The sequence below is a fragment of the Echeneis naucrates genome, chromosome 13 (genome assembly GCF_900963305.1).
Source record: "Echeneis naucrates chromosome 13, fEcheNa1.1, whole genome shotgun sequence".
In the NCBI taxonomy this organism is placed as follows: domain Eukaryota; kingdom Metazoa; phylum Chordata; class Actinopteri; order Carangiformes; family Echeneidae; genus Echeneis; species Echeneis naucrates.
In genome coordinates this window covers 23,489,400-23,515,736 of record NC_042523.1, presented here as the reverse complement: position 1 = coordinate 23,515,736, position 26,337 = coordinate 23,489,400, and the positions used below count along the sequence as shown (strand labels likewise).

At 43.1% G+C, this 26,337-nt stretch overlaps 2 protein-coding genes across 5 annotated transcripts in view; both read right to left on the bottom strand.

Annotated features, from left to right (window-relative positions):
* The window catches only part of ubash3bb (ubiquitin associated and SH3 domain containing Bb), a 29,505-nt gene extending 10,601 nt beyond the window's left edge, over nucleotides 1–18,904 (bottom strand). For 2 of the 4 annotated variants that reach the window (XM_029517194.1, XM_029517195.1), the window contains exon 1: nucleotides 18,700–18,904. In XM_029517194.1, the coding sequence (XP_029373054.1) occupies nucleotides 18,700–18,827 (128 nt within the window). In that variant the 5' untranslated portion in view covers nucleotides 18,828–18,904. The remainder of the gene's footprint in view (nucleotides 1–18,699) is intronic. The other 2 variants (XM_029517192.1, XM_029517193.1) reach the window with 1 other exon arrangement.
* A 412-nt stretch (nucleotides 18,905–19,316) lies between these two features.
* On the bottom strand, nucleotides 19,317–25,881 carry gkup (glucuronokinase with putative uridyl pyrophosphorylase). Its single transcript, XM_029517883.1, has 23 exons — nucleotides 25,724–25,881; nucleotides 24,802–24,908; nucleotides 24,656–24,700; nucleotides 24,402–24,555; nucleotides 24,235–24,306; nucleotides 23,944–24,032; nucleotides 23,666–23,822; nucleotides 23,189–23,266; nucleotides 22,851–22,942; nucleotides 22,607–22,712; nucleotides 22,447–22,526; nucleotides 22,297–22,365; nucleotides 22,165–22,225; nucleotides 22,055–22,071; nucleotides 21,708–21,765; nucleotides 21,392–21,484; nucleotides 21,256–21,316; nucleotides 21,063–21,176; nucleotides 20,791–20,848; nucleotides 20,579–20,647; nucleotides 20,456–20,519; nucleotides 20,251–20,322; nucleotides 19,317–19,953 (listed from the first exon to the last, which is right to left on the bottom strand). The coding sequence occupies exons 1-23, from the start codon at nucleotides 25,778–25,780 to the stop codon at nucleotides 19,858–19,860; spliced, it is 1,869 nt and encodes a 622-aa protein (XP_029373743.1). The 5' UTR covers nucleotides 25,781–25,881; the 3' UTR covers nucleotides 19,317–19,857.
* Between the last annotated feature and the right edge of the window lie 456 nt (nucleotides 25,882–26,337).

Genomic DNA, 26,337 nt, shown 5'->3' with positions numbered 1-26,337 from the left:
TTGGGTTAAACTGAAACGCCTCCAACTTTTTTCTGCTGCTTCACCACATCGAGCTGAGAGCAGCAGGCGGAGCTGGGGAGGTTTATGAAGATGCTGCTCTCACAGGTGAAGACCAACATATGACCACATCTCTGTGAGAGTCAGAAAGAAGGAAGAGAGAGCGAGAAGTAGCAACTAAAGGAAGCTGTTTGAGGAAGGACCTTAAACCGCCTCAACACACAAACACACAAAGGGACAAACTGAAAACCAAGCCGGGGCGGAGAACGTACAGCAAAGGTTTCCCACCTCAGTTACTGTCAGAGTTCATCTAAGACCATATCTGACCGAGACGCAGCGGCCCTTTAAAACCACATGAGAACCTAAAAGCAGAAGTTCGTCCTGTGATGTGCGTGTCAGTCAGTTTGTCATCATGTTAGTCAGCGTGCAAAAATTTGTAACACAACGGGCCCATCTTGGACCCACAAGAAGCATCCCCGACAAAACGTTCAGTCTTCTTTCGTTTTTCGAATGATGCTCCCATTTAGAGGGAAACAGCCCATGATCAGGGGGCGGGGCATCCAGAGGCCGTCAGCTCCACCCCCACTCCTCCTCAGCCCCGCCTTCAACAAGATGGCTGATGGATAAATTAGAATCCCTAAATGGATCTAAAAAGTTGGGGAATCATTTTGAAAGAACCAATAAGCAAAAGTCGACATTATTAAAGGGCCATTCCAAAAAAAAAAAAAAAAACCCTCTCTGTTCTTTAAATGTTCATCTTTATGAGGTCGGTACTTTCCTCCAATTTTTGGGTTTCAAGGTGCCGATTGCAAACTTTTACAACATTCAATTAAATTGAAGGAGATGATGATATAATAAAAAATGTGCTGATTGTCAGACCCATAAATCCATAAAACACTAAAACACGCCGTAAAAGCTTCTTCTGCTTTTAAAAAAATCCAAGATGGCGATGGCCGAATTACAAACTGGAGGCGGCTCACAAACCAAAGTGAAGCCGTGGTGGCTTGACATTTTGGCTCGGAGCGACGTTAGTGTCTCTGCTCTGTGGTGTGAGAGGAAGTTTACTCTCCAGCATGCAACATGCTGTCTGAAATGCAAACAATAACTTATCAACCCCTGTCCGTCACGGTTTTATTCGCTTCATCATTTATACCAAACAGATGATGCAGGTTTTGTTTTGCCTGGGAGCTCTTAGCTTTAACCTTTGTGGCATCAAATACATGGCCATCAAATAATTATGCTGCCTCCGGTATCACACAGTTCAGCCTTTGAGAAAAGACCTCTGGCAAACAGAAGGTCATACTTCCTCTCTGTTTGGATTGATGGAAACAGAAAATGATCAGCTGTACTGATCACAGCAATCACACAAACCTCACTTTAGACGTCAGGTAAATACAATAATTATCCTCACTCTGAGTGTAAAGTCTCGTAACGTTACAAAAACTGTGAGAAACCCTCAACACCAACATCCACGAGTCACAAATGTGGTTGAGGTTGTCAGTTTGCAGGCTGTGAAGTCGGAGCCGACCACCATCACAGGAAGCACCTCGAGCCTGAGCGGTAAAAATGGTGACATCTGTCAGGCTCCTGAGGCAATCCTGAATTTCACAGTGCATTCAAAACACAGCTCTAAGAAAAATGTGCACAATCAGGAGGAAGTGGGAGACGCAATGCTGCTGATGCCTCATTCAGGGTGAGAAACCAAAAAAAAAAAAAAAACACACCCAAAGGATTGGACGGACGCTCGATGTGAAGATGAGTCACGCCTGGCCGGCAGCTCGACACCTGGACAACTGGTGGAAAGCAGAAACCCAGCAGGTGGTGGCAGCAGCAGTCATCATGTGCGACCTTCACACACCTCGTGACTCTGAGGACACTCCAGAATCATGAAAACCTGAAGAGTCACTGAGAGCATCCTGGCTGAGGAGCAGAGCAGAATCCAGATCCTCGTGTCCGGATCTGACCTTTAAATATGAGGGGTGCTACCGCAGATGGCAGGGATGTAAACAAAAACCCCTGAAAACAGATCTCCATGTTCTACATGAGCTGAAGAGCCTTCATCCTGGATTCTATCTAATGTGATAATCTGCTTCAAAATGGCTGTAAAACATTTTAACACAACCAGGGTTGTCAAAAGTCTCTTGTAAAAATGAAGCATTTCCCTTTGGAGAAATAAACTCAGCGTGACTGACTGTTTTTAATGAGTTCATATCACAGCTTCACATCCGTTGGTGCAACAATTACAGCGTAGGATATTTTAGTGTTGTCTTTATTGGGTGATGTTTTTGCAGCTGTTCATTTTAGGTTAGATTGTATGCAAAAACATACAATCAAATTAAAGTCTTGGTTTTCATTTTGTGACTCAGAGCAGCTGTTCAACATAAATTCATCAGTGAATGACGTTTTCTGAGGATTTTTTTAGTTTTGAACTTCTTCTATAAAAGTGATTTGTGTTTGACAACGATTGTTGCAGATTCTAAATGATGCAACATTTTTGTGAAGTAACCACAAAGAAAAGAGAATGTAATGCGTTGGGATTCCCCTTCAGAGCTCTGTGGCCTTTCGTCCTCGTCTGCTCTGAGGGTTTCCAGAGCTGCAGGCTGTTTCAGAAGGCGAACCCTGAGCTGAGTCAAACATGGCGATTAGAGGCTGGTGGGGACTCGGTCTAAACACAGCAGGGAGCTTTTTCTCTTCTCTGGAGGGTCAAAATAATTGCAGTTTGACTCAAAGCTAATGTGCTGAGAGAGCTGATGGTGGAGCGGTTTGCTGATGTGAGCCAGCGACTCACCACTCCCTCCATCTTCAGCCTTCCTCAGGACTGAGGTTTCTTTATCTGATCTCCCCCGTTCTGTGCAGACGTGTTTCAGTGACATGTCTGTACATTTTTAGTCATCTGGACGACGGGTGGTCAAATCGTGTTTCCCAAAGACAACACCAGATCTACAGCACGGCCACAAATTATGGAGCAGAAAATGACAGAGCGACCGTAGTGACGAACGAACGCAGCCAGTCTGGTTAGCTCTCCTGCTAACTGTGATAGCTGTCCTGTCACGGTGCTGCTGGCCAGAACATTCAGTGTGCAAAATGATTGTCTTTGTCATCATTTCCACCACACAGCAGAACTTCACCGTATCATTCCTCAGTATCACCAAAGCTGCTGGTTTAAACGAATTAGCCATCCGGCCTTTATCCAATGTATGCATGCTAAGATTAGCTTAGCTCAAAAAATGAACCTGTTACGTTTTAGTTTTGATTTTTATACTAAGGAGATGAGTCGAAGTCAGACACCAAAGAAGAAACATAATACTTTAAGTTAGTCGAGCTATATTTTGGATCAGTTTTATTTCTTCACATCAACATCAATTAGACTATTTGTACTTTAATCATATATATCTAATCTATTCTCTTTCTGATATATTCACAACATCACATACACAGTTGTGTAATTCAACATTAAATCCCTGGAATTAGCTTCATAAAATGTTGGATCAGATACGTTCCATAAAGCTCTGAGAAACTGCAGGAATATCAAAAATTTGATCCTGAATTAAATGACTGATATATAAATCGTAAATAAATAATATGTATAATATGTATATCATAAATAATATGGTAAATTAGATATTTAGTTGCTTTTCCTTTTTTTTTGAGGGGCTGCTGAGTTTGAAAGTTTCATCATGTTTTATGCAGAATTTTCATTTGTGGTGTGATAAAGGAAATAAATAACCACTATTTTGAAGCACTGATTAAGTTCTGATAGAGAGGGGGATTTTTCATAGATTTCTTTCAAAGATTAATCCCTTAACCAGCAGAAATCACCTTTTTCTGCAGCGTACAATAACAGAATGGTGAAAAAGGTGTTAGCCAAACTGTGGACGGCCGCTCCCTGTTTCCCTGATAAAACTGCTGCACAGCTGCTCCGCCGCTCTCCACCTGTGACTGAGCGGAGCAGTGTGGGCTGACAGCCGGCTGAAGAAAAGCTCTGTGTAGGAAAATGTCCCTCGGTGATGACTTTCCCCATCACGAAACGAAAAGAAAACAATCAAACTCGATTCAGACTGCTAATTTAAAAGAAAGCGTGTGGAGGATGTTTCCTCTCACTCACTAAACACATCCTGTAAAACAACCAGTTTTGGGCTCAAGTTGTTCACACGTGCACAAGATGTGCCACACCTCTGAGCCGTGGCGCCACCTCGCCAACATGTTTGGAGTGGATCTATCATCTTAAAGACATTTATTGGCACAAAACCCCTTTGCTAGTTCTCACCCACAGAGATGTGAAAGCAAGTTTTCCAACCATAGAGATCCTCTGTTAACAGCTCGAGTCACACAGAGACAGGAAGAGAAACAGACGAGGCAGCAAGCAACACGCCCACGCAACACAACGCACACACAGCGTAACTTTAGAGTCTACTTTACAGCACGAAGGTTAGCATGATAAACAGCATGTACAAATAAGAATGACAGGTTTGAACTTTTACATTTAAAACCTGAGGAAGTGGAGGCAAAGGTTGGAAAATGTGTGAGTTCAGGTTTGGGAGGTTTTCAGAAAAAAATATTATCAGGGTCAAATCTGAATGAGAACAGGCAGCTCTATGATGTGTGTTTGCTGTGTTGGATTATTAACACAAGTGTGTCCAAATGTTTGCAGCCTGAATCCGTTTCACCATTCAGACGCTTTAATTACTGAAGTCTGATCCAAAAGGCTCATTCTGGATGGAGCGGTGATGATTTTCTAACAAAATAAATATCTATATAATCAGCTGTCCATATGATGTATAAAAAATCAGATGACAGCTTTGGTTAGCTGGCCTTTCAGCTTGTCCTTCCTCCTAATAAGACAACTACAGCACAAGTAATTTAAATTTTATTTCATGCCTCTCTTTTCTAACTAGACATTGTTGAGACACAGAGAGGACAGAGAGGAAAAAAGATTGTGTAAAATTCCACCACAGCATCATTTTATCATTAATGAATAATTAAAATAACTTCTAAAGTAAAAATGTCAAAGAGTTGCTGCTGCAGCTGAACTTTGAGGGCGTCGTTTTGAGCATTGGAAACTTTTGATGGGCATTTCTTTAATATTTTAATATGAAATGTTATTTCCATTGATTATTCAATCAGACATCAGACATCCTGCGTCTGTTATGCAGCGGGGCTTTGTTGCTGTTGTGGAGTGACTCACTGCTAAATGAGAAAATAAACCTCCCTTTAATTTATTTTTTGTGCCCACATCTTCAGTCATTTACTTTCCACACTGTGTAACACATCGTGCTCTCATTAGGAAATAAGCTGTGATTGACATTTGGTCTCATTTTGTGAATCAGAGATGTCTCATCAAGGAGGAAAAACATTGTACTGTATTTTGGAGAACACCTTAGTGGTTTGACTCCCAAACAGCTTCAAAGCTCCTGAAGCCAACGTGAACTTCAAGTCTTTTCGGTCTGGTGGGGAACTCTGCCGTTTCCACACAGGTGTAACGCTGCATATGAGAGACGTTGAAGACGTTTGTGACTCCAGAGGGAGCAGAGCTGATGAAACACGTCCTCAAGAGAATCGAAAATGAAACAAATCTGAATTGCAAAGAACAAACTCTTTGTCTCTGCTTAAGGCTGTAGAAAGGTCGAGGTCTAACCTGCTGTTTCTGCGCTCACATTACAGATTTTAATGCCGCTGAATTCCCAACAAAGCAGCTTCGTTTCTCTTCGTTTCCAAGCAGCTGATGCTAAAATCTGCTTTATTTAATGTTCAGTGAAGCTGAATCACTCAAAGAGGAAAGGCAAAGAAAAGATTTCTGTGAGGTAGATACTTTCCTCACACACCGTCATATCTGATGGTGAGTAAAATATTCCCGTACCACACTGAAAAAACCCAAAAACAGCGGTTACACATATGTTGTGCATATTCACACAAACTAATGAGTAATCTGGCAGAAACCTCACTCATGTACCGATCAGGTGGTTTTAGCGGATAAAATGAATTATTGTATTTGTGTGTTCTCGGCCTGTACGGAGTCTTCGTGTCTCTGTGACACTCGTCCGTCTTCTGCAGCTGTTACAGGCCATCTGAGCTCATTAACTTTATCAGCTGCACATTTTCAGACAGTAAAGCCGAGGACACAAAGCCAACCAGCTGACGGCCCCTGCTTTGTCTGACAACTGCTCGACATCCAGAGATTAAGGCGCTGATCCCAGACCAGCTGACACGCTCAGAATAAACCACATCATGGGCTCGAACACTCGTTACATGGCAGCGTTGGATCAGATTAAATTCAAAACCACAAATACTTCACTGCGATAATTGGTCTCTATTGGCTCCACGCTGTTTATCAGCTGTCCACCATTTACACTGAGCATAAAGGGGCCCACCCATGTCAGAGGAAACACACACACACACACTCACGGGAAGCCTCGTTCAGCTGAGCGGCTCTGTCACTGTGGGAAATCCCATGGCTCTTTGTCCTCTGACTGCACGCATCCTCACACTTCCTGTTTACAAATCCGACAAGGCACACACATCTGAAGAGATGAACACAAGCGCGCGCACACACAGACACAGATATCACAATATAAACAGGCTTCCACACATGTGAAGAGAAACTGATGGGCAGGTCATCAGGCAGGTCAAACACGAGGACGACAGAAACTGCAGGTACTTTTGAGCGGGAAGTGGTTTCATCAAAAGGCTCCGAGAAAATAAACACGATGAATGACAATTACATTCAGAAAATAATAATTAAGTTTGGCCAGAATATTTCTTCATCCTTTCTCCTCCCACACGAGACAGCACTGAATATCAAAGTATTTGGGCGTTTAGTTTACTAATAAAAATAACATTTATAATCGAGCTGCACATTTAATGGAAATGATTTTTGTGTGTCTGGCACCAAAAGTGTTTTGGTGCTACAATGTGAACAAATTATATTCTCCGTCAAAACTCATTTATACATGAAAAAAAAAAACAAAAAAACAACCATTACAGCTGAAAACGCAATCCCTGCTTCTGTTAATATTGTTTCTTAGAAATGGGATCTAATATGGCAGCAAGAAGAACTGAGGAGGACACTGTTAAATTAAATCTAACTACCATCTTCCCGTTAGACGTCCGTCTTCAGACTGGACGTCGTGTTCTGGTCCGGTACGGCAGTGAAGAGCTCCATTCATTCTTCCTCGTTAAATGCTGCTGATACATTACATGAATATTTTGTGTTATAGTCGCTGGCAGCAGCAGGAACCTGCTTCATCCAAGAAAAGCTGAATTCATAAATATGAGCCTCAGTGTCCCCGTGGACTCCAGAGTGTTTTTTTTTTTTCCAGCCTGATCTCGCTCCATAACTTACATCTTTAGAAATCAACGCAGGCCACAAGAGAGTTTCCAAACATCAACAGTGAGCTGCAGGTTTCACCTCATTTTGTGCTAATTACATCAACATAAAGTGTGCTGTTAGGAAGTGCTGGGCCGGAGTTTACTTTCCTGTCTTACATCGCAGCCGTATTTTGCTTTAATTTTATGAAGATTTATGTCGGACAAAAAGGTTAATTCAGCTAAATAAAAAGGATTAACTGACTTAAATATGGCAGCCTGCTTAAAACAGCAGAAAGCAGGAGTCTCCGCAGAGCGTCCGATGCTTGTGTTGTTTTGTTGCTCTGGCTGTGTTGGCAGAAGTGTGTGTTTGTTCTCAGAGACTGTGTTTCTATAGTGAGCCAGCATTGTGCTGTGTGTGGTGGATGGGGATACAAACTTCCGCCCTCACAATAATAGAACTGATAATCTTTTTCCTGTTTTACTGTACATTGTTCCAGAGAGTCTCCAGCAAGACAAAAGCGCACACATATTGTGTTCAGCACACTTCAGCTCGGTTACTTCAGAGCAGCACAAACCCCTATAAAGACATTTTTGGAGCTAAACTGCTAGTAGATTAGATTTTGTGCCAAGTCATGACAATTTGAAATATGAAGCAGCGTGCGTTGACTTCTTGACAGGGTTTGTCATCGTTACATGGAAACACTCTCTGTATGAGATGTTGGCAGGCGCACTAAAACCAAGCAGCATTATGAATAAATGAAATAATGGATGCACTCACATCTCTGTATGGATGACAGAGTTCAGCGTGGGGGGGTTGTAGTCCTTCACTCTTTACACAACGGGACGGCTTAAAAGTCAAAAATCAAAACGATGGCAGCTAAAAGTGTTAAGATCTGGATTCATAATTTTCAAAATGTAATTTAATAAGTATAATTAAACATAAATAACTCAATAATGTCGGACTCGTCACCACCTCCTCACATCTCAGCCAATTTGATGTAACGCTGTGAAGCCGGTGGGCTGAAAATGAATATTTGATATCATTCTTTCATTTCAAATTTCATATCTACAAATCTAAATGAAGGAGATTCAGAGGAGAGCCTTTTATTGCTGAACACCAAGGCGGCTACACTGAACAGGACAAAAAAGATTTCATTGAGAGTTTTAACACTCTGGTATTTATTGAAGTCGCTAACGTTTTCTTAGCTGAACGTGCTGATCAGTGAGTCTTCGAGCGTTCGTGTATGGAAACATTATTTTTAACTCCAGTCAGATTCGCTCAGACTTTTGGCTCACAGGAGTCTTTGGCAGCTCTTCTTGCCATTAAGATGTTTACTAGAATATCTAAACTAAAAAAAGAGGCTAACTTAATGACATAAAAAGTTTGCCCTGATATCAGTCATAATAAATACTAACTCACGTCCAATCAGGCGACTCCATTTGTGCCAAATCTAAAGAAATTCCCTGAAGATGATTTTAAAATACTGTCAAACTGAGGCCAAAATGACAAAGGCCAGATCTGCCTTTAGGAAATGTTTGTAGGGCTAAAACACAAATCTGCTCAGTAATAAGCGGAGTTTGTTTGCTGGGTTTGGAGCCTTTTGTTGGTGTCTTCAGGGAAACAAAAAGCATCTTTCTCCACAGCTCAGTTCTGCATTGTTTGTCTTCCCAGCTCATTAATCCTAATTGGTCCTCGTCAGAAAAAGAGCAGAGAAACCCGCCGAGACTGTTCAGAGTTCAGACAACTTATTCACTCACTGATCTGGCTCCAATTATCCACACAAATGAACTAGTTTACACACACACACACATAAACAGACCCTAATGGAAGGCGTGCGATTCTCATTCATATCCAAAGTTAAAAGCTTTATTATTGACCCAACATCCATTTTCCTCACTGCCTCTGTCATCGCTGGTCTGAGGCTTTTATTTTAATGGCTAGGTGTCCTGAGAAAACATGTTCAGTCATTTTCACTCATTTTGTAAAGTTACCATTTCCAAATGAAGACACATGGGATGTATTGTGAACCCTTTAACCCTTCATTCATGCACTCTGCTCGTTATCGTGGACAACAGTGGAGACAACTGTTGTCACCAGTGGACGTCATCACACTTTAACACCGTGACAGATCTAAATTAGATTCAGTATCTAATGATCCCTGCAGCGCGAAAAGGATGTGTCCATTCATTTTCTGCGAATAAACACTGAATGGACTGAACGTTTACATTCATCCACCACGTTCCCTACTTTACATTTCACAGCCAGAAGGATTATCAATTATTTGACTCGTGTGTCGCTGTACAATATTAAAACATGTTCCTCACCCCGCCCGCCAGGAAGAAGCGCGACTTTAACACACTAGCTGCGCCCTGTTGGGTTGTGCTCATGTCTGTTCAGTATTTTTATGTTCATTTGCTCTGTGGATAAGTGTGATCAAGAGACTTCTGGTTTTGTACCGCAGCAGTCAGACCAGTTTCCGGTTTGTCATGTATCATTACCAAACTTGTGCATTTTTCAAAATGTCTGCAAGATTTACTTCAAATAAATGTGAATCATATTCCTGTCAGATCCAAAATCAGCCCTGCTGAGTAATTCATCAAATGAGTAGGATATGTTTATGGCCATTTTATCTTATTGGTTTAACTTTCAAACATATAACTGTCACTCCAACTGAGGAAGGAAAGGATGAATGAAAAACACTTCTATTAATTTAATGCATCACATCAATGAGAGGAAGCTTTAAAGAAAGTGAGGACAGCTCAGTTCCTGAAACGTTCCTGCTCTCTTAAACACAAAGCGCTGATTCCTTAAGGTCATTTTAAATGACAGATAACGAACAGTCTCTCGATATAAAACCAGAAGGTATGAGCACGTCTCCACAAAGGGCTGAGCTGCTTCCAGCTTTAAATGCAGTCTCCACTATGAGCCGAAGTGGAGTCAGGCTTTATCTCTGTGTTAGCTGGGTCACCTTGAGTATCAGGAAACAGCAGACAGTTGTTAAATGTTATCTCACATGTGAAAACAGCAGGTGCAGGTAGAAAGTTCACATTCACGATGCTGAGCAGCAGAGGCGGCTCAACATCCAATCAGGCCCGTAATTAAACGTCCCTTTAGATCTGTTTTCCTCCACAATCGTTTCAATCCAGTCATCCGACAGGATTAGCTTGAGTGCAGCGGGGCAGGAAGCCGGTCCAACATGGAGGAGCTTCCTGTCGTAGCCCGGCAAAGTGAGCGCAAGGGCAGACGGCAGGAGCTGGAGGAAGCTGGCTGCTGGAGCTGCTCCAGTCGTTGTGTTGGCAAAGGTACTACAGGCACAGATGGCCCAGTCATCACTGAACACACACACACACAGACACACACATTCCCAGCTCACCGACATAATGCATTTCCTTCTTCTTACCCAAAACTACCACCAACTCGTCTAAACCTGAGCCCAAAACCAGAGCCTCAAAAACCAGCCCGGTCTCGCTTGGGCCACAATCCAGTCCATGTGAGTCCACAAAGGTCAGTGTGTCGTCAGGTTGACACACCTACACACAGGTAACGGCCCCGACACATGATGACACACACACACTAATTTGGGCATGAGATTAAATGCCACATTAAATCTATTAAGCTCTGATCCTTTCCTCCCTGCAGCGTCCTGCTTTACCAAAGCAACTGCTTTGAGTTTGTGTGTGTGAAGGACAGTTATAGCAGCTTTCTTGGCGGTGCCTGCCTGGTTGTAGCAGCTCTACAGTCTCTCACCCTCCTCCACCTCCACCACCCAGTCCCCAAAGTGAAAGCTGCTCGGTTTATGAATTTCAGTTTGCACAGCAGGACTTCAAAAACTGCCAAAGAGAAAATGAATTTTTAAATTAGGGTTGGTTCATGAGCAGCGGGGGGCTGAATACTGATGTTTCTGCGCAGGAAACTGGACTGCAGCTGCAGACTGACCCTTACTCCCATCGACAACAAATAAAGATTTAAGAAACGGCAGCATCAGGCCGATACGGACAAACCTGCCATAAACCAACACCAACTCTCTCTGTCGCATAATCAGGTGAAAGTGAAAGTCCTTCACAGGTTACTGACACTTAAATCAAACTGCTGCTTGAAGGCTCTTTCACACGTGGCTGATAAATGTGTCCAAGCAAACGGAGGACCGGCGGGCGGATCCTTTGCAGCCTGACACGACAAGATTCAGTGTACAGAAAAAATTATGGCAGTAAAAATGACAGCAGTTAAAATCAGGTCGATAAATCTTCAGGATTTTTGCTGTGAAGGCCGAAAGAAAGGAACCGCTGCTGGTGCAAAGTAAAAACCTCAGATTGGATGGTGGGCCCAGGTGGGCGGAGCTTGGGGCAGCTTTGATGTGACATCACAAAGTTCAAGCTGTCCAGACTGCTGGTTTTAAGACAGGCTAGCTCTATGCCAGAGCAGGCTAACTGTTAGATTCTCTCTCTAATGTCAGCCGATCATTTCTCCCGTTTACCACAAAACAAAAACCGTCATGATGGATGACTTCAAAAAGAATTCAATTTGTTCATCTTTGTATTCACAAATGAGATGAATTAATATCAAAAACACTGGTGCTGCTGTCACACTCAGACACTTTGTTTTTAATAAGATGTCTTTTCTGCTTTGGAGCTTTTCCTGAAAAAAGGAAGAAGCGTGTTTAGGCCTAAAGGGTTAGGGTTAGAAAAGAGAGCACACCATCCTCTGGTACTGCTGCTGCTGTGTTCAAATTAACGCAGCTACAACCTTTCTCAAAAAGTCGCTTATATCAGAAACACTGCCGATGACTCATTCCACTGATGAGGTTTGACCTGATGAGCAATATGAGCCATAGTGAGATTCTGAAATTGACTGTGTTGTCTTCAGACAAATGAAAGTCTGAATTTAGAGGTTGTGTTATTTGTCATCAGTCAGCTGAAGGGAAACCCTCCAGAGACCTGGAGTAAAGTGCTGTCACGAAGGAAATCCCTGCAGCTTTAACTTGGCCAACCATTAACCGTTAAATTAAATTGAAGGTCTGAAACAGCCACAGATTATTGATTATTGAAACAGATTATTGATGTGAAAAACCAGCTACGGTTTTAATTTGAATTCATTTTAAACAGGTTACCTCTAAAAAAATATGAATTGTTTCTTGTTAAGAGTGAAAAATGAAACAGCACTATCAGGACTTCTCTGTCTTCTGATGGTTGTTTGTTGCTGATGTTAATGACATTATTTCTGAAAGACGCAGTGTGACGTCGGTGGTGGGGGTGTCGTGGTTGGGAGGGGGCTTTGCAGAGGACAGCTGTCAATCCCAGCGGCAGAATCAAACCGGCTGCTGGCTCAGCAGCTGCAGGCAGGCAGCTGCCCAGAGAGCTGCTTACTGAGGTGAGACATCAGCGGATCATATCAGCACCAACACCAACAGCTTCCCCTTCAGAGGGGGGGGGTGGAGGCATGTGTCATGCAGTGGGAAACGGCCAACTGAGGTGGAGGAGTTGATGTATTGACACAAACTAAATGGGACAAAGTGCGGCGCAGGCAGATGCAGTCAATTAATCACATGAGGCGTGTGACCTGAACGTTCACTGTGGAGACAGACCATGAAGCAGGGGGTGTGGGGGGCGGGGCTACTGTGTGATTGACAGACGGCACCACCCCATCAGGATCCACCTTCAACTTCAAATACGGTTTCTACTGGTTTTAAAGAACCAAAATGGAAAAAGCCAAATTACAAAATGGAGGCTTCGAACCAGCAGCCCGAAAACTGGCACTTTGGTCCGATTGCTGTTTCCCACAACATGAAAACGACATACGACGACATACATCTCCATGATTTTCCTACTAAAACGAACTGCTGGAACAGTCCAAGCATCAGTACAAATAACTGAAATGACATTTCTATAGTTGCTTAGGATAACTCTAAAATAAGATTTTAAAATGACAGTGAAAATTAGAAATCTGCTGAACTTGTTCAGATCAACCTTTACAATCCATCTCATCCTGTTTAGGAGCGGATGCTGACGCAGCTTTTTGTTCCAAGAATCAAATACAGAAAGACATAATCTGGGAAAAAGGTCACAGCGAAACTACGCTCACTTTTTTTAGGGATGACATTTGTTTGTGTTTAATTTGTAACACAAACCTAATAACACCCAGACAGTTGGACTGCCTTGAATTTCATAGCAGCACAGTGCGATACAGGAGTGGAGACAACGGGCCATAATCTGATAGCGCTGTCTGTTTCCCTGCTTCCGGACAGAGCTTCAAATGAGCCATGATATGATCACTGAGCTGCACCAGCGGAGGATGGCAGCTATATCCAGACACTGATGCACCTCTCCTATTTCAGGAAGGAGGCTAATGACATTTATATGACCTTGTTATTGCCCCCCCCCCCACCACTGAGGCAGACATACAATGATGACACATCAAATGTAAGAACGGTTATATCGACTTCTTCAGATGGTCCCGAAGTGCTGAGACCAATTTGTGAAGACAAAATGAAAACCTTCATACTGTAACACCGTAAGCTCGAATTCACAATTCACCTGCATTTCAAAGATACTAGCATAAAAAAAACTAACAAACAAAAACAGGAAGTGGCTCAATAATTCATGAGTTACCAACTCAACAGCACTTCAGAGTTCCAATCGCTGCAACGACCCGTGCAGCTGACCTGAATCCACACACTGTACGTAAACATTTTCATTTCCTGCTTCAGACCAGCAAATACACAACTCTCCAGCTGAGAGACACACAAAATGTGTCTCCTATGGTGGCAGCTGATGTCGTCGAAAGGACAGAAGCGCAGTGCAAATACGACAGACTAAATGCAAATGGATGTTCAGCTGTCACGCTGATTTCTAACACACCTCAGAGGGCCAGAAGATATTCATCACAGCTCTCAGTGTGTACCATTTCATGACCAGTGTCACAAAAAAACACAACCCTCCAACAACAACATCAAAAAAACCAACATGTTATCTATACAGGAAGTGAGTGGGCGTCCATCGATGGAACTTCAGAACTTAAATTTCGCTGACAGCAGTTTTATGTTGAGACAGATTAAAGCTGCGTTGACATTTTTCTCTGGATCTCTCCTTTGTTGGCACCTCCAGCCTGAACTCAGTCCAGTTTCAGCTGAACTTGGTTGAGTGTTGTGAAAGGCCTCTGCGGACGTCAAACGCTGCAGTGACACAGATGAACAGCTTAAATCACTGAGATGAAACTTCACGTCAGAAATTAGAGACACTAAATAAGGAATAAAAAAAAAAAACGCCGCTGGAATCTCATGAAAAGTTTTTTGAGTAATGTGGAGACTTCTACTCTTTTTTTACGAATTAATTCTGCTATGAATTCTGGAACTGATTAAATTAGGTTTATAAATTCATCAGATGTGTCAAAATTAATTTGAATACATCCACAAATAATTTTTTATGTAAAAAAAAAAAAAAAAAAAAACACGAGGAAGTTTTATATTATTCCTTTAATATTTAATCAGTTGATAATTTACTTTTATTTTAACTTGGTTAGCTCTTTTACTTATTTATGATTTGCTTCCAGTTTCATTATAAGTCTGTTTTAACAGCACGCACCACCAGCTCTATGGTTGTGCAAAGAAGTCAGGTGGTATTGAAGTCTATGGAAAATTGTGCCTACGCCTCACCAGATGTATTAGCTGAATGAACGTTTCTGCTCTCATTCGGGGCCGTTGATGTAGCTTAAAGTGTCATGATGTCACACAACTCGTTGCTGTTTCCATGACTTCATCATCATCATCATCATCATCCTCTTCAACAAGATCCTGCACTGATCTCAGTTTGGGAGAAGATCTTCCATCTTGGATTTCAGGCTCTTTAAGAGCGGGAACATGAACCAGATTGTGGATCTGATGCTCACTGAGCTTTCTGCTTGATTCCCAAACAAACGTTCTCTCTCTCCTCTTCCTGTGGCATCACGCAGAGACAGCTGAGCCGCCTGGTCAGACTATTGTTGTAAAAAACATGCATGACTCTTCAGCTTCATGTATAATTGATCAGCACATTAAGAGTTAGCTGACATGCACAAGACTGTCATTTACAAAGTCAGAGAGATGCACCCTGTGACTTGCTGGAAGCCTTTTCCCTCCAGAGGGGAGAATAATGTGTGCAATCGATTTTGTTTTTAGACTGATTCAACCTGGAGTTAGTGGACAGTCGGCTTTTAAGTCATTTCCTGCTCCCAAGATGGCGGAAATGTCAACTGTTAATTATAGCAAGATGGAAATAGTTTCAAGCAGCATCATGTAAAACAAACGGAAAGGTGCTACTTTGACATATGGTGAGATTGTGTTTGATCAGATTGTGACCTCACTTCTAACTAATTAACCCTTTTATAGCCACATTAGGTTTTTTCTGTTTTAATAAAGACTGCTCTCTGCAATCAGAGCTCAGAAAACAAGAGCAAACAAAAACCATGCTTTAAAAATGTCCTTTTCCTGATAAAAACTGAGTAAAGCAGAATAACCAAACCAAAGTTCGTCTCATGTGTTTGGGTCGTTCTACAGCTGATCTGAAGTTTCTGTCTTTATCTGATCAGGAGTTCTGCTCATTCTTTGGAGCAGTGGCGATGAAAAAACTGAAGTCAGTGTCAGACGGAACGGAAAGAGCAGATTCTCCCGTTTAACGACACGGTGCGCTCTAAAGACAGCGTTCTGTGGGCTTACTGGGATTAAAAGCACAGAATTCATTTTTGTGAGATCACTGGTGGCTGTGCAGGGGAAGCCTCCAAACCAAAACATCTCCTGATAAATTTCATCTTTCGACACACAAAATAATCCTTTTACAGCAGAACCAGGCCACCTGAAACTGGTCCGGAAATTTAGTGGGTCAACCTCACGGTGAAAAAAGGAGGGAGGGGGGGACAGACGGCTGAAAGATAAAGGGACTTAAAAAGTAGTGGTGCTCAGGCCGGCTGATATAAAAGAGGTTGTGGCTTCCCTGAGGGAGTATGTTCTGGGCCAGCGATGACCCGCCTGGGGGGGGCTGTCCATTCAGCAAACCACAGCACACTTCCTCTCACACACTCACTCAAACCCTCCTGACGTGTGACATCTGTCTGGGTTAAAGCGGTGGAGAGACTCTGTGAAGGTTGACAAATAATATGGACAAAAATAGGTTTAGACGCCTCCGCTAATGAATATGGCACAAAAATAATTCTGCCATCGAGGAGCTGTGGCTGCAGTCAGAGGTCACTCCTCAGAACGGCCTCCGGTACACAGGAAGTTGTGTTTTCTACATGGGAGGTTTGTTTGGAACAAGAGGAGGTAAAAATATAATAAAGAGGAGAAAAGATGAAGCTCTGTGGGACTGATGAGGGACGAAATGAGCATCCGGTCAGAATCCAGCTGATCAATCCGCTCTTATCGGTATGAATGATGTGAAGAACAGAAACGTGGAAACTGTATTTGAAGCCATTTAGCCTCTAATTGTAAAATGTCAACCAAAGTACATATATTGTACTTTATGAACACTAATATTGAAATAATATTTTAACTAGAGCGTTGAATACTCAGTTAGTTGATTTCAGACGTCAATATTCAGTTTCCAGGTTTGCAGATGTTTTCTTTGCTGCCAGTGACAGTGAAATGAATTTGGTGAGGTCGGCTGAACACAGCAGACATTTGGAAATCATTTCGTGGGCAGAATGATGAAGGATCTGAACTTTCACTGATAATTTAAAATAACTGGACAGAGACTGCAGGCCCCGTTAGCATTTAGCAGCTAAGGAGCCAGATATTTCCCCTCAGACCCGGACAGGCTAGTTAGCATGCTAACTTCAGTGAAATTAGATCGAACACCGTTCATCAGCATCTCAAACTATCAATCAGCTTCATCAATGCTCCGACAAAACTAAAATTAGAAACTGGATATCATCTTGATGCTCCAGTGACACTTCGGCTGGGCTGATACTGAAGATGCAAAGAACGCCGCTGACATTTATTTGTGGTAAATGTTGCACACACCGTTGAACAAAAGGTATTTTTTTTCATGATACACAACAAACCACAAAGTGAGAATGAGCCGCACTTTAACTTTCTGGACCGACGAAGATCTGACAAACCGAAAATAAAGGAAAACATTTTAACCTCACACAGAATAATCTGAGAACAAAAACCTTCTTTTACTGACTGACTGACTCAGACAGGACGGCAGATTGTGTTAACGTGCTGCTGACTTACAGTGGGTAGTGTGGTGTGTTGGTTTGGGTTGTGTTGTGTTGTGTTGTGTTTGCAGTCAGTCAGATATTATGTCAGAGATCAGGCCAAGTAAAGACAGTCCCTCCATTCACAGACACACAAACGGACATACAGAGACACACACAGACACACACACAAAGTCACATACAGACGTGCGCGCACACACACACAGTCAAACACACATACACTGTCACATACACACACACACAGTCAAACACACATACACTGTCACATACACACACACACAGTCAAACACACATACACTGTCATACACACACACACACACACACACACACAATCAAACACACATACACTGTCAAACACACACACACACACAAAATCAAACACACATGCACTGTCACACACACACACAGACACACACTCTCTCTCTCAGGACTGACTCCAGTTTCCAGTTTTGAAGAAAGCAGAAAAACGCCTTAAATTCAGAGATCAGATTTAATAACAGCTGATGTCTGAAATCAGACTTTAATCTGGATAATCTGTTTTTTTAAGGTTTAGTGATTTAAAGAGAAAAGTCTGTTAACTGTTAACTGTTAACTTTTATCGGTGTGTGAACCCTGAGTTGTGTTGTGTTCTGTTGTGTAGTGTTGTGTCATGTTGTGCTGTGTTCTGTTGTGCTGTGTTCTGTTGTGTTGTGTCATGTTGTGCTCTATTCTGTTGTGTTGTGCTGTGTTCTGTTCTGTTGTGTTGTGTCATGTTGTGTAGTGTTGTGTTGTGTTGTGTTCTGTTGTGCTGTATTCTGTTGTGTTGTGTTCTGTATTCTGTTGTGTTGTGCTGTGTTGTATTCTGTTGTGTAGTGTTGTGTCATGTTGTGCTCTATTCTGTTGTGTTGTGCTGTGTTCTGTTATGTTGTGTTCTGTTCTGTTGTGTTGTGTTGTGTCATGTTGTGTAGTGTTGTGTTGTGTTGTGTTCTGTTGTGCTGTGCTGTATTCTGTTGTGTTGTGTTGTGTTGTGTTCTGTATTCTGTTGTGTTGTGCTGTGTTGTATTCTGTTGTGCCATGTTGTGTTGTGGTGGACCGGCTGTGGAGGAGGAGGGGGGTCCGGCTCCGGTTCCGGAGGGATGCTGCCGCCGTGGCTGACCCGGCCCGGCCCGGCCCGGCCCGGCCCCCCCCCGGTGCTCCGGCCGCAGACACACACTCACACGGCGGGTACTTACGCCCTCGGTCTGGGGAAGCCCATGGACAGCAGCACGTCGAGGTTGGAGCCGCATTTGACGGAGCCCAGCCGGTTCTGCCGGAGCCTCCGGGGGAGGATCTTACTGTACAGGTCCTCTTTGGCAGCCATGGACCCGCAGATCCAGATCCAGATCCGGGAACCCCTCCAGGACCTAGTCCGTCAGCTCCGGCGGGGTCCGCATGAGTGAAGCGGGGCGGAGAGCGGCGCTGAGCGGCCGGGCGGGCGGGCCGAGCCCCGGTACTCCGCCCCGGTGCTCCGGGGCCCCGCCCCCCGGAGGAGCCGCAGAGATAGATCGGCCCTCCGGTTCAGAGCACAGAACAGAACAACATAGATCGGACCGCTCTGAGTTTCCTGTTTGTTTCGTCGGCTGCACAAACGGAACAAACCTGCTCTGATCCAGATTTAACTGATGATCATAACAGGCTGGTTCGTTTCATCAGTGCCCCTAAAAGCTCCATGTCTGGATTATATCCAAGAATTATGATCACAAGATACACAACTTTTGCTTTTGTGTACACAAATTAAATGTATATGACACACACACACACACACACACACAGTGTAAATCTACACGCTGTTATAACATGCTTCAGGTGTAAACTGGCCCTCACCTGCACCATGTTTACATAATAACTGTGCTTCTGTTCACAAATGGCATAAAATGTTTAATCTGTGTAAAGAAATTATATTCATATTTTATAATGATCTATAAAAGTCTATACAGTTATATAAGATGTCATAAGATTATTCATAGTTAATTGTAAATAATATTTTTGACACAAAGGCTTCGTATCACCACATCAAGTAATACTATCCTAATAATAATAATAATCATAATAATAATTATTATTATTACTATGATGATGATGATGATTATTATTATTATTATTGTTATTATTATTATTATAGTAATAACAGGATTTTCAAGATGGCTGATGTCTGACTAAACTTGATATATATTATACAATCTGATCACTTTCTACACCAGACTGGAGGTCCTGATCGGGGCGCTCAGATAAACTGATTGTGATCTTTAATTTAGAAGAAGAAATGCGCTGAAATGTCTCGGGGCCTGCGTTGGGGCCCCCTGGGGGCCACAGTGTGCCGTAGTGAGCTGGCTCTGAGGGAAGGGATGAGGTTAGTGTTGGCCACCGGCAGAGCGGGCAGATGGGTCGTATGGACTGATGACACAGAAGACGCAGCCTGACTCCTGGAAAGCTTGTCTCATCTCCATCTAGTGGATCAAACACAAGCTGCATCAGACTGGCACACAAACAATACAAACCAACACACAACTCACAACAGTCTACTGGTGCCTCCTCGATTTGAACAGTGCTGCTCACTGCTAAGACCAGGTCATAATAATTATCTTTATTTCTGTTGAGCCCATTGAATGACTCTCGGATATCTAAAATCTGTCCGTCAGGGCAGAAACTGTCTGACTGCCCCTGCAGTGCTGGACAAAATGAATATTCAGGCCCAGATCCTGATCCTCAGACTGGGCTAAATGTGGGGGCGCCAGCAGCCTCACCAGTCTCTCCTGGTCCAGACAGAGACCGACCACAGCTCCTCCACTGCCTGGTAACTTCACCGCTGAGCCAAACTGCAAGAGAACAGCAGACCCCTGATCAACGCACAAGCAGGAAAACACACTGCTGGCAGATGGAGACAAAAAGTGAACAGTGGTGAATAAAACATGCTGTTTTTAGCAGGTGGAGGAAGTTTGGAGCACCCACCTCCCTCCCCAGCTGGACCATCTTCAGGTTCCCGGGGCCGAGACAGTCATCAGTGTACACAGACCTGTGAGACGTGCCGTTAATTTAGCTGCGAGTGCAACCAAATCAAAATGTACACTTTACCTCCTCAGCTCAAAGTTCTGGTCCATCAGCTGCGCCAGCCGGCTCCAGTCTCTGTCCTGTAGAGCTGCCCTGAAGGTACAAGCAGAGACATTACTCACAACCATTCATGCAGCTGGACATAATCAGTCAGATGATCCTTCCATTGAGTCTTCGCCCTCATGTGACAAAACCTTCATTCTTATTTATATGAACTCTAAACATTAAAAACCAACCTCGCTTGATCAGTTAGTTCAGCAAAATTCTTCATGGCCTCAACGACCAGAGGTTCCCCTGACGCAGAGAAACACAACAGATCAACACATGAAGCTTGTTGTTTTTAATAAGCAGAACCTTTCTGCTTCATCTATCGTCCATACTGCTGCTCTGTTCATCTGGTCCGTCACAGGCCTGATTTTGGTGTCAATAATTAACCCGACATGCAGGTTTTTGGACTGTGGGAGAACACACAGGTCCTCTCAACACCTGGAGCTGTAGAGCGACTCACCACTGAGCCAGCGCTGCCGGACGTTGCTGTGGATCCGTCCAGAGTCGCTGGGGTCACTGAGGTAGGCCAGCCAGAACAGGGGAAGGTTCTTCATGTCCATAGGGACGTAATTCCCTGAGAGCAGAAAACACACATCCCTTAAAACATGAGCATGCATCGACGATTTAGTGTCTCCCAGCAGCGACGTCGGTACCGTAGCCCTGCTCCTCCATCAGTTTCTTGCTGAAGTCCATGTAGACCAAACCTTCATAGACCTGCAGAGGAAGAGAGACGATAAATTCCTGCTTCTGAAGGAAATACCGGTTCGTAAAATGGATTGTTTCACTGACCTGAACGACTCTGTCCTGCAGACCAGCAGTAATGAAAAGCTCATCAGTCTCCACGTTGAGGATGAAGTTGGCTCGGACGGGTTTTGGTAGATCCTGGAATTTAAAACATGACAGTCGTTTTATTACTTTTATTACTTTTTCTTCTTGTTGTTTGTCACTCTTTTAAGAAAGCTCTATATTTGATAAATGCAGAAAAAGACATGAATAAATGTAGAATGCTGTTATTATCTACAACAAAATATTTTTTTAAAAGCAGCAGATTAGAGGAGCAATAAAACAGATGGTAAAAAACATGATAAATAACTAATATTCTTACATTGTCTGTGATGTTGTAGAATTTCATTAGACACTTCAGAGTAGCTGAGACAATGGCACTGCACTCAGGAGAACATGGTGAACAAGAACATCATCATATTACGAAAAGCTCAAAGTGACTGATTTTAGGATATCAGAAAACTTTTTATTTTTCCTGATTTACTGATTCATTTCTCTTTTACATTTGCTTCCCCGAGTTGTTTTTATTTTGTGCTATTGTTGTATCTGGTGGCTGAGCTGTACATTTATTAAGTTATTTTGGAAATTATGTTTGAAAGTCAAAACAATTAAAATCACTAAGAGTAAATAAATATATTAAGAAGTAAGAAATCCACCCGTAGAAGTTACCTGCTTCCAGCCAGGCCCTGAAAGCGGAGAGGAAAGATTTCATCAGTACAGCATCTTCATGTGAAAGATATGACATCACGTATGATATGATTTTATCTAAAAACACTCACCACCTGCCGAGGGATGTTGGTGTCGTACTTCAGTGTGAAGTTCTGCTTCGTCAAAGCTAAACTGCAGAACACAATCATCATTGGTGACGGGTTAGAAATGTATCTTTGTGTTTTCTCAGTCGCTAATCTCACCCTTGTTTGGAGCAGAACTGGTAGAACTTCTTACAGGTGGCCTGCAGCAGCCGGAGACCTCCCAGGTACCTGCAGCGACGCACAAACACAAAGCTCTTGAACGAGAAGAGACCAAAACAGAAAAACCTTCTGTCATTGGATTTCACTGACCCTTCCTTCCTGCTGATGCAGAACAGATCCTGTAGGCTTCCAAACTCTGTGGGGTCGTTGAGTGGATGAGGAACTAAAACCTGCAGGAGGTTCACATGACGTCAAAACATCATCCCAGATGAAGCAGGTTCAGATGAAAGTGCGTAGAATGAAATGCTACCAAAGTTTGGCTCTCCACTAACGTGACCTCAGCCCAGAAGTTCGAGATGCTCATGGCGATGGTTTTCCCGTTGAAGCCGTCTGAGGGGTTCCCCATTAACCCGACCCTGTGAGGACGCCATCGAACATTCAGATCAGTTCTTTTAATGTTTTAACATTAAGGGCCTCTTTGTTAAAGCAGAAAGAGTCTGGTGTCAGAAAACAGCCCAGAAATCTGAGCCTTCTTTGTGTTGGTGTGTTCTTACCTGGCGTACGACCTGCAGATGATTGGTTTAGCAGGACTGTCCTGTTGTTTGGTGGAGTAGTGAGTGAGCCACCTGGTGTAATCTGACAGGCCCTGAGCCGCCCAGAAGGAAGAGATGTGTTAAAAAAACAACACTGCACAACAAAACAACCGAGACCTTTAACTGATCTATTCCATTTTCTTTTTCTGTTCTAAATGATCACAAATGTTCTAATATTCTGATTTCATAGATAAAAACGCTTCAAGTAAAACGTTGACAAAATTGTCAAATGTTAGAAACATTTAAGCTTCCTGCCAGTGCAGCTGAAGTTACTGATTCAAGGTAAAGAAGTAACAGACCACTTGTCCAATCAGCTGGAAACCAGTCGGAAGCTTCATCCCAAACACGTCGAGCTTCTTCTCATCGATGAGCCACTCCTGAACACAGAGGAGCCAGAAATGATTCACACTTCCATGCTTTAATGGACTTCAGTCATTTGGGTTTAGTAAAGTAGAATTAAGTTCATTCATAGATGAGAAAAAATGGACCTGTAAATCAAACACAGACTAGAAAAAGTGAAGAGATCAGACTGAGTTTTTGTCTGATAATTGTCTGAGAGGTGAAGAAGCAAATCTCGTATTTTGACTGCAGAAGAAGAGGTTTGGAGAGACTTGCTGAAACATTTGAACCACCTGAAATTTTGCTAAGAACTTCTGATCAAGTGAATTTGAAGAATTTATTACTGGCTGATATCTAACAAGACCAAATCCTGAAAGTTTTCATACTTTGACAGCATGAAATCAAAACTGTGGGATTCTTTACTCGCAGTTACGAACCCAGAACTGGCCGAAGGTTCTGTCTTTGGCTTGAGGCTGCAGACTGAGGAAGCCCGACAGGTGGGGGAGCGTTTCCTTCTGAAGGCAGTAGAACACAACGGTGGCCAGCCGAGACTCCGTCAGCCCATCCTGAGGTTTCTCCAAGAAGCGATTTATTCTGACATGAACAGATTGAAGTGGTCCAAGTGTCAGACGTCGTGTGTGTGTGTGTGTGTGTGTGTGTGTGTGTCTCAATGAATCGGGCACCAACAGAAAGAACTTTTTCAGATTGACCTCACCTGTGGGTTTCAGGACAAACCTCCACGATGCCCCTGGAGCTGCTTTTCTCACTTTCCTCCAGCTCGTAGTAAATGATCAACTCTCCAGGCTGCAGCACAGAAACAAAAACGTTTATTTCTTTTTATTTGGGTTGGTTTCTGATAGCTGCGGGAAGTACCAACTTTAAGGTTCTGCAGGACTGGCTTCACTTTTCAGCACCAGAACGTTCTGTTCATCGGCTTTATTGGTAGATTTCTTGGGCACACATTTGATTTGATTGTAAGAAAAGGTGCTGCTGCTGTTTATCTCACCTTTGACCTGAAGAAGCTGATGACTTGAGCGATGTCAAAGTTCTGGTCTGCACACAGCATGTCTCCGGCAATCTTTACACAAACAGGAAGTCCTTGTTGTATGACTCAGTTCGCAAAATGAGGTGTTACTGAGCCGTTTTGTAATTTTGTGAACAGATGTGACGTACCACCACGATGTCTTCCTGCAGCTTGCGGCTGCGTATGACCAGCTCCAGGTCGGCCACGGCCCCGAGACGGTCCTCCAGTGTGGTGCTGCCATCGTTTACCACGTTTTCCACGGGGAAGTCGTTGGCTGTGGCCCAGCGCTCGTAGTGTTTATACCTAGTTGGGGCCACATAACAACACAACAGAGGGAAACACATGCGGCTCATTTCGAGAGGGGTACTGCTGGTTTCCATAAACAGCTTCATTATGTACTCACTTGTCTGCATTAGTGACCAGATAGACCTGTGTGAATAACTGCCGCCTGCAGAGAGATGAAACGGTCATCAGCAGAAATCAGCTGTGAGCTCACTGAGTTAGTGACCTGCGGCAGAAAAGGTCCCGACACGTTTCACTGATACGCACATGTTGACAGTTTCCCACCAAAAGTCCAGGATCTTCTTCCCTCCAACACCAGGAAGCAGGGCCTTCGGTACTCCGGCCAGCTGGCTGTAAAGGCCCGTGTCATCATTCTGGGAGGTGGAAAGACGGACACAACAAACTGAACACACAAAAACTCACCAGGTCAGTCAGTGCAACAACAAATCTGCTGTTCAAGGTCGAAGACTGAACCAACATCATATGTGATACTGAGGCACCCTTTATAAACTCAATGACTATCTTCATGGTAAAATAACTAAAATAAAACCAATGATGGGCCTCAAAACTCAGTGAAGCTGATTTGATTGTGTGTTCTAATTATGACATTACAACTTGAAGTCGAGGCAGATTCATGCCTTAATGCTCTTAAACATCTCATGTCAAATAAACTCTGATCTGCTCTGGACTCAACACTGTCTCACCAAACTTCATGACGGAATTTACCTTCTTCACTTTGTCGCGCTTCGTTCGCGAAGACACGGACTTATTAAAAAGATGCAAAGCTGGAAAACTAACCGCGATGTCACTTCCAGTAGTTCGGCTTACACAAAAACAGCATTTCGACCCAAACTTGGCTGTTCAGACAAAAACTTCTCTTCCCATTCCTTCAGTTTTACTCCACCTGACTGCTCGGTAGGAGGCGGAAGAAAACCAACGGACACTGGTGATAAATGTGTAATTTTCCCTAAATGAGAACTAATTATTCGGCCACGTGTCAGCCGGATGAGCCGATGTGTCGTTACGATTCGATAAAGGGCAAAAAATCGCGGTGTTTTCGCACACAAGCTAACGGAAAAGTCGAGCAGCCATAAAGCGGCAGATTCTTGAAAGCGATTCGGCGGACAGGGAAGTGTTTGTGACGGAGGCGGACTTTGGACCTTCTCCGACCGACACGGAGGCCTCTTGCCTTGATTTGTGTCTCCAGGACGGTTCCGTGACCGGCGACCAGCAGGATGCAGATCATCTGAGCGGCCTCCGGTGACCCTTCACCCCGGTAAGAACCGGGAGAAGTTCGGCAGCCGAGAAATGTCGAGCTTCTGGGAGAGCTGAATTCTCCCAGCGTCAGTGAAGAGACTTGCTTCCGGAAATAACTTTCAGAATAAAACATAATCTTAAAATTCATTCCTAAATATTTGTTTCTATGACAATTTTCATAGATCAATTTTAGTAAAAGCAAAAGAGTAAAATTTTAGCTCTACAGTCTATATTGTTAACTTATAACTGCTATATTTAATTATTCATTTTTTTTGCTCTTTTTAAATTATTATTTTAAATTCTTAAAGAAAATTTTAATTCTGCTCTGCTCTCTATTTTCTTTGGTTCTGTGTATCTTGTATGTACAGAGGAAATGGTAAAGTTGACTGACTGAATTTGTTTTGGTTATTCATATTTACACTATTTCATTTTTGTATTTATTTATTGGTTTTATATTTTTTCTGTCTTCAGTATCTTTAGTTTCTGATATTTGATGTTTCTTCAGCACAAATTAATTTTCATGCAATTAAATGCAGCATTTCCTCA